At 36.2% G+C, this 9,025-nt stretch overlaps 1 protein-coding gene across 5 annotated transcripts in view; it reads left to right on the forward strand.

Annotated features, from left to right (window-relative positions):
• The window catches only part of Kcnt2 (potassium sodium-activated channel subfamily T member 2), a 353,683-nt gene that overhangs the window by 127,271 nt on the left and 217,387 nt on the right, over nucleotides 1-9,025 (forward strand). For all 5 annotated transcript variants that reach the window (XR_004122600.1, XM_031384276.1, XM_031384279.1 and 2 more), the window contains exon 8: nucleotides 6,117-6,211. Coding sequence is in view for 4 of the 5 variants with exons in the window: in XM_031384276.1 (XP_031240136.1) it covers nucleotides 6,117-6,211 (95 nt within the window). In the remaining variant the exon portion in view is untranslated. The remainder of the gene's footprint in view (nucleotides 1-6,116; nucleotides 6,212-9,025) is intronic.

The raw sequence follows: 9,025 nt of genomic DNA on the forward strand, positions 1-9,025 counted from the left end.
TTAGCTCTGTACCCCATTTTTTAATGGGGTTATTTGGTTCTCTGGAGTCTAACTTCTTGAGTTCTTTGGATTACTCTTAAGAGTCAATCACTTAATAAGGCCGATTGCAAGCCAATAACCAGCAAAAGTAGGCTCAAATCAGGTCCTGACAAACCCTAAACCAGTGTTGACCCCATCCTGTAGACCTTACATCCAGTTATTCAATCACAGGGACCTTCAGTTTCAGAACTTCCTCCTGAAGAACCAACTGACCCCTCTTGGTCATTGATGTTAAAAAATCTTCCAAATATTGAATATTTACAAGCCCGCAGTACCACCTCTTGTTGGTTGTGTTATAATGCTAGACTTCTTTTATGAAGGCATTGCGTTAATAACTGTTTAATGTTTCTGAAAGGGACTCTGCATGTAGATGGTTACAAGCAGGTCCAGCTTTAACCCTCCAGACTATATAAGGACAGGGTATCTCTCTAGGGATGGTCCCCTTGTCATATCAACACTTACAATCTGACCATTCCAATAGTTAATTCCAAATGGATTATTCCTCCAGAACAGGCATGGTGGGCCTCTTCAGTGGGATTGACCCCTTGTGTGAATGGAAAAATTCTCAATTCCTCTAGTCTGAGGGGGGTTCTGTATTTTGGTTCAATTAGTGTCCCACATAACCTATTATTTAGAAGATGTGGTGCTAAGAGCTTTAGTAGGGCACATTGAGGGTAACCTTATTAGACAGAACAGAGAACCCATGTCTTTACTGAGTTTTAATTCTAGGGGCAGGTCTAGCCAGAGCTGGCACTGGAATAGCTGCACTAACATTATAGGAAAAGAATCACAATAGTTTAAAGGTGGACATAGATAAGGGTATTCAGCACCTAGAAAAATTCATCTCTCACTTGGAGTGCGACATCGACTTTCTGCAGAACAGGCGAGGATTGAACTTAATGTTCCTACAACAGGGAGGACTATGTGCTTCTTTACGTGAAAAGTGTTGTTTCTATGTCAACCATTCTGGAATTATTCGAGAATCATTGGCTAAAGTTAGGGAAAGTGCAGATAGACACCATAGGGAATGGGAAGACTCCAAAAGTTGAGTTCCAAGTTGAGGTACCACTCATTCTTTGATTCCCTGCCCTGGTTTACAACTCTTATTTCTACTCCCATAGGATCCTTAATTATTCTTTTGCTTCTCCTCACCTTTGAACCATGCATTATAAACATAATTTTATAATTTATAAAATAGAGATTGGGAACTATTAAGTTGATGGTGATGAGGTCTATTACCAATAAATGAGTACAGAAAATCTCAAAGAGCCCAAGATTGGCCTCTAAAGCCACTAGTAGAGGGGGAAATGAAGAGGCCAAAATAGCTGGATAGACTCCATCTTGATTTCCACAATTCTATTTTAAGTTGTTTGTCCTCAGAGTGACATGTCCCCTCCCACCTTGGTCTCTGGGAACGAGAACACAAAGTGTTCTCAGCAGTTGAAAATAGATATAACAGCTGTAGTCAGCTCACAATAACAGGATAGACTGGTCACAATAACAGGATGAGTTAAGAAAACATGAGTTCTTCCCAAGTCAAGATGTTCCTTTTAGATGTGTGGTTTCTCCTTGTGGTTTGAAGAGATGCTATGTACCAATCAGTTTAAGGACCAACATTCCTTTATCCATTTACCCAGTCATGTGACACCAAGGCTTGAAAGCCCCTGCTTGCACCATTTTCCTTATATAAACCTTAAGCCCCCAGACCTGGGTATCACTTTCCTAAGGTCTGTGACCTGAGTCTAAACTCAAATAAAGACTCGTGTGCTTGCACCAGAACTGTGGTCCCTGATATAGTCTCTTGGGGGTCTCAAGATCTAGGCATAGCAAAACTTTATACGCAACACCTGAGGTTCGTACTGTAATTTGCTCAGTTCAAGTAACAATAATCCTGACATCAATAGCTACTAGCTTTATAAACTCTTTCCTCTTTCTTGAGCTGGTCATACTATGCCTATTGTTTTTCTTAGCAGACTTCCTACTGTCTGGCCATCTTTTACATCCTGCTTTCTCCACAGCTATTGAGACCTTGCCTTCTCTTCACAATGACCTCTCATGCAAGTCCTTGCAAGTCCACCATTCCTGCCATGCATTTCCTGGCCTCAGTATCTATTTAAAACCAGGGTCTGAGAGTATGTGACCCCTCAGCCTGGCATCTTTCATGCTTGCAGTACTACTTGATGAGGTTGCCAATTTGTTCCTCCTCCAAGCTGGGGAAGCAGCTGCAGTGTGTGCTGACCCTAGAGAGAGCCTTGGGTTGCTCTCTGTGGTGCTCATCTGTTTAGCAATTACAGCTGTTTTTCAGCAGCCTAGCCTTCAACCTTAAGTTCAGTTCTTTCACACTCAAATGACACATTGAAAAAAAAAGTCTTTCTGCTCTAGTTGTTGCTCTTTCTCAGTGAAACCTGTACAAGAACAGTTCATATTACTACAGTGTCACTGCCTCTGTATTATCATGTCTTACACTTTCCTGTACTAAACATAGTGGTCTATTAATTTAGAATTTAGACTCACTAAAGTATCAGGGCTTAAGCAACAGGCTTCTAGACTTGCTGTTCTTCTGTAACTTATTGTAAGTTGAGCCTCTGTTCTGCAACACTGTCACAAGAAAAGCTCATTAAGTTCTGCCTAAAACATATAGAAGTTCTCTGGCCCAGAATTGAAGGGTATCCCACAGTAGTTTGTAAACTATTTCAAAGCCATTATCTGATTTATCAAATTAGCAAACCAACTATTTTTTCTTTTTGTTTATTTTGTTGTTACTGTGATCAAACACATAATGCAAAAGAGAATAATGAAGAGAGGGTTTATTTGGTTTATAGTTCTAGAAGGTATTCCATCAAGACATAGAAGGTATGGCCAGCATTATATGATTTGAAACGTTGTTTTTGTAGTCAATAATCAGGGAGTTTAACAGGAAATGTGATTAAGCTACCTTAAGTTTGAAGCTCCCAAGTGATTGATTTCTTCAGCAAGGATCCATATTCTATGGATTCCGCTACAGGGCTGGAGAGATGGATCAGTGGGAGAAGACACCTACCACCAAGCTTGACAAATTGAATTCTATCCATGGGCTGAAGGAAAGACTGAACTCCTGCAAATTGTCCTCCAATTTTCATAGGAGGACCATGATACATATGCACAAGCACTCAGAGAGGAGACATGGTATTCACTTGGGCATACACATGTACACATACACCCTTAACGCACACAAGATGTACATTTTAAACACAGGAATAAGGTTTCCACAAATTTTGAGATTAGTGTAACAGCTGGAGACCAAAGGTTGAAACACGTGTGTCTCCAGAGCAGACCTACTGAATACCAGGCACTTTTTAATAGGTGTTTGATTTAATTTCTCTGCTAATGTCTTTATCCTAAAGGAAGGTAATGTAGTTGCAATCTTCCTGTGAAAAATAATTACACAAATACATATATATGACATGCATGGTATTGTATCATTTGTGAGTAATTTTAGTAATAGTGATTGCATTTCTTGGAAATTACACTTGTTAGCATTAACACTTGTTTTTTATTCAAATGACCTTTAAGCAGACATTATGTCAGAAGGTTTGGCCTGAGAGTTATTAGAATAACATTTGAGCATTTACAGTGGATGAATGTTTCTAAATACTTATCTGAAGTAAGCCCACGTTTCTTAGGAAAGCACATGGCCAGTGGTAGCAAAGGATGGGCAAATGCGGCCTGTGGAGTGGCTCCTGCTTTCTTCCCTGACCCACAAAATAACCATTTGACTGAATAAATTACAAATGAAAAAACTGCTCCCAGAATCAAATAGATCTTTGTGCATTGCTATGTAATTAGCTGTTGGAAAAAAAAATAACCTCTCAAAGTCAGGAACTCTTAGTCAGTATTCCAGAGAAACAGATCATTTACAATGTTAGTTTAGGCCTACCTGCCACTGCAGTACTGTAGCTTGCTTTTTCACCTCTCACTGGATGGTGAAGTTCCTATTATTTTTCTGATCATTGCCTCCTCTGCTCCAGGATTCTAATGAATGAGAGATAGAATTCTGGCCAATAAACATAGGTATTTGTTTTCATAACAGTCTTGGTTTAATGCACCACAGAAAACTAACATGACAAGCTGAGATCATTTTCTTAAGGACATTCATTTTCTCATGCTTCCACAGTTATAATATGGATAAGAGTGAATTCTTGAAAATTTGAGATTATATTTGTTGCTTTGATTATGTTCCAAACTATTTGGAGTTCTGTAGGCTTCTTGTATGTTCATGGTCATCTCTTTCTTTATGTTATATAAGTTTTCTTCTATAATTTTGTCAAAGATATTTACTGGCCCTTTAAATTGGAAATCTTCACTCTCTTCTATACCTATTGTCTTTAGGTTTGGTGTTCTCATTGTGTCCTGGATTTCCTGGATGTTTTGGGTTAGGATCTTTTTGCATTTTGTTGTGTTGTTGTGTTGCTCCTGAGAGACTCTGCCAGTGCTTGACAAATACAGAAGTGGATGCTCATAGCCATCCATTGGACTGAGCACAGGGTCCCCAATGAAAGAGCAAGAGAAAGGACCAAAGGAGCTGAAGTATCCTTGCTGCCTCATAGGAGGAACAACAATATGAACTAACCAGTACCCTCAGAGCTCCCAGGGACTAAACCACCAACCAAAGGGTACACATGGTGGGACTCATGGCGCCAGCTGCATATGTAGTAGAGGATGACCTAGTCAGTCATCAATGGGAGGAGAGGCCCTTGGTCCTGTGAAGGCTCTATGCTCCAGTATAGGGGAATGCCAGGGCTAGGAAGCAGAAGAGGGTGGGTTGGTGGGCAAGGGGGAGTGGGGGGAGGGGAATAGGGGATTTTTCTGAAGGGAAACCAGGAAAGGGGAGAACATTTGAAATGTAAATAAATAAAATATCTAATAAAAAATGAAAAGCCACAAACATCCCACAATGATTAAAAAAAAAATTGAGATTAACAGAAAATTCTGAGAAAAATATTGAAGAATCCAAATTATGCCATATGAACTTACTATTTTAATTATTTCCATACTTGAGTAACTTTTTACATGCCTACAAATCATATGTCAAATCTCCCAATTTAATTTTTTATGAAATTGTCACATACTGGTATGTAGTGGATAAACTGCTTTATTAAATATTTCATTTTAAAAATATTTAATCAATATTTTTAACTATTATTTAGACACATCAGTTTTGATCTATTATTATATTATACATATTATTTTAATAGTAATAAATATACTTATTTTATTTAAAAATACCAATTTACAATAAATATGAGCATATGTAACTACTAGTGCTCATTTCAGTTGATTTTAAATGATTACACTCTGATTTTTTCAGTAACAGCTTATTTTATGAATATATATGTAGACATGAGTAGAAATGACATACTTTGGTATATTGATCTATATTACTAAGTTGCCTTCCAAAACCTTATATTGTTTTGGAGCACTACATCTTAATTCATATTTATTGTAAAATTAGCACTACTGAAAAAACTGCTAATATTTGTTAATGGAAACAGGTTTCATTTCCTATATTACAGGCTTCTCTAATTCTTATAATTGTCTAATAGTGAGTTTTAATTTTACTTCCAGTTTTTCTGATTTTTCTGCATTTGTTTTTTCTGTGAGAATTCATTACCATTGAAAGAGGTGTTTATTTGTTTATTTGGGGGGTGGCTGGGTTTTTTGTTTGTTTTGTTTTGTTTTGTTTTGAGATGGCCTTTGGGTATATAGCCCAAGCTAAGTCTGAACTCACAATTTCCCTTTCTGAGGCTTTTACAAACTAAGGGTATAGCCTGCACCATCATACAGTTCATAGTGATGTGCCTGGGATTTATAACTACATCATGTTTTCTGCTTTCTGCAAAGCAAATGAACTGATGTTTAGTGGTTTATTGTTCTTTCTACATTCTATCTTTGTAATATGAATTGTACCATAAATTATATCCAAAATGAAAATATACTAAGTTCATTTAAATATATAAATTATGTATAGTGGTACTTGATGATTAATCTCAAGTATATTTAGTATTTATTAAATTTATAATCTGCTTCTTTTATTCTAGAATGATCTTCATAGAGCCATTCAACGTACACAGTCTGCAATGTTTAATCAAGTTTTGATTTTGATATCTACATTACTATGCCTTATCTTCACTTGGTAAGACCATATATAGCTCTACTCTTATTTTTCATGTTTTTATTTTTTTGTGGGAAACTGCATTATAAATCAATTTCATCAATATTTGGCTATTATAAGGCCAAGCTTTACTATAATACATAAAAAGGTCATCTACAGAATTTAAATAAAATGTTTTTCTTAGTTTTACAGACAAAACAAGAAAGCACATGTGTCATGTGATTTTGGGATTTATTGAAACTTTGACATTTTCTCAAAGGTAATCAGCTAAGTCACAAGGATTTAGCCATACGGCATGGCTGTCAGGCTTTCATTTTTCCTTCAAATCATTGACATACAGGCAGCCTCCTCCCTCTGTTTTCTTCAGAGAAGAATCATTCTTGAAGATATTCTTAATACACCTCTGCGAATGCACAGCGGTTTACTGTGGGACCTGCTGGAATGCATTGTTAGATGAAGAGCCCTTTTAGTGGACTAAAAGGGAGAGCGAAAAACAGGTTCTCTTATTACTGTGTGGAAGCATTACATGTCAATCAAAAGCTGATGGCCTATTAGCTGAGGCAGGAAATAGAAGGTGGAACATCACACAGAGAGACAAATAAAAATCTGATAAAGACTGGAGATCAGGAGATTCACCCTGAATGCTGAGGAAGTTGAAGAGATGAAACCAAGAAGAGGTAACCAACCATATGGCCAGAACATACAAGGTAGACGTAGACAAGAATGAACAAGTTATATAAGTTACAAGCTAGTTGGGAAATGAGCCAAAGCCCATGGCCTAGGCATGTATTCATAAATAATCAAGTCTCAGAGTCATTATTTTGGGTCCAAAAAAGCAGAGTGAAAAAGCCTGTGGTTACCTGAGAATGGAGAAATTTACATGTAAATAAAGAAAATATCTTAAAAAAAAGAAAAAAAAAAAAGCCCGTGGTTACAAAGCAGTGTCAAGGCTATTGGCATTGCACTATTGCACTATGAGATCTGGCACTTTTGTTTATTATGATTTAAAGTTATTTTCTCTTTTGGAAGTCATACTTAATATTGCAGAGTGTTCTAATGTGAAATGATATGTTATGTGTTTGAATCCGGTTTATCTTTTGCAAGAGCTAAAAAAGGTCAAAAAATACATGGAATAATGTTTGCTTTACAGAAGATATGGATGGTGCTTGTGTTTGTAAGCTCTGTGGCCTATTTAGAATGAGAAGTAGCCAATCTGGAGTTAGGAACAATCAATCTAAACATACACAGCTACATCCGCTAGATATAAACATTACTATAGATGTTTGTACATATACACGCATATATATATATATATGTATATATACATATATGTATATATATTGTGGGGGTTGCGGGGAGAGGGAGATAGCTAATGAGCTATTTTGTATTAATAGTATGTTGCTAATAATAAATTGATCTTAAATATGTTTATCGTAGAATTCCGTGCTTTAAAATAAATGTAATATATTTAACATTTAATTGTAAAGTTTTTGAATAATGTTTTTATCCTTTAACAAACAGCATTGTTGATTCTCTTCACAAATATCTAACTGCATAAATAAAATTTGTAGAAATACTAAAAGTGATCCATCACACAGTACTGAAAATTCTATTAAATTAAGTGATTTCTGAAGCAATGTCACTAAGAATTCTTAGTTGAATAAATAATCACATTATTTGAATAATGATTTTTACCTTAAGGAATTTACAAAATTAAAATCTGTATGTGGAAAGACTAATTTTTCTGAGGTTGGATAATTCCTGAAGTAAAATTTAGTAATTCCTAGGTACAATATAAAATTTATTTGGTAAAGACATATTTGTGTCTAGGGGCTGTAGCTCAGTTATACCAAAGTTGGTGACTGATCAATGAAGAAAAATAATAAATATATAATTTTGAGTTATATAGAAGTATATCTATTATTAATGAACACCTTTTCAAGTTATAATCCCCTTTTGAATACTAAGGCTTGAAATACATAGTGTTTTTCTTACCTGATCCATGAAACTATAATGAAAGTATTTTGTTGGTGGTGGGATGGCTCAGTGCTTAGGGAAGCTGCTGTATCCACACCTACTTCCCACTAACTTGGTAGCTCAAAAACAATAATAACTCCATTTCCATGGAACCCAGAACCTGCTCTGTCATCCAGTACCACCATCCCCACATGAACTACATACATACTTGCAGTTAAACACTAGTACACATCATTTACTTAAAGCGTGTGTGTGTGTGTGTGTGTGTGTGTGTGTGTGTGTGTGTGTATCTAACTTAATACAGTCTTTATAATTTGAACCTAGAAGATTCAGGTGCTTATATCTTGTTGCATTGGCTGTATTCTTAAAACCATCTCACAATCCTAAGATTACCTGTTTTCGAAAGTTATTATCTAGCTCTAAAACACATGTAGGCATCACAATTACTAACATTACAAAGCACGATTATTAAGCATCTGCCTATGAAGGACTCAAGCTCAATGCCAAACTGAAATAAGCATTAAGCTGCTGACCCATTCTTTCTAGAAAATGTGCTAAAGTGTTTTTCCTATCATTGTAATGGAATTGGACTCATCTGTCCACACTCTGGCTCCCTACCCATCTTCATCAGTGATGCTTGCTGTGGAGACAGCTGGCCATTGCAATTCAACCAGCATCTCGGTAACAAAACAATTGTAACTGGTACATCCGGGAATCAACTGCATGACTTTAGCTCAATTATCAATCAATATATTCTAACCAGTAATAAGTACTATAATTGATAATGCTTTTGCTGTTTCTAATTTTACATAGATGGACTTATTTTTTCAAGTACTTTGCCAAAAACTTTAGGGTTTT

The sequence above is a fragment of the Mastomys coucha genome, unplaced genomic scaffold (genome assembly GCF_008632895.1).
Source record: "Mastomys coucha isolate ucsf_1 unplaced genomic scaffold, UCSF_Mcou_1 pScaffold1, whole genome shotgun sequence".
Classification (NCBI taxonomy): Eukaryota; Metazoa; Chordata; class Mammalia; order Rodentia; family Muridae; genus Mastomys; species Mastomys coucha.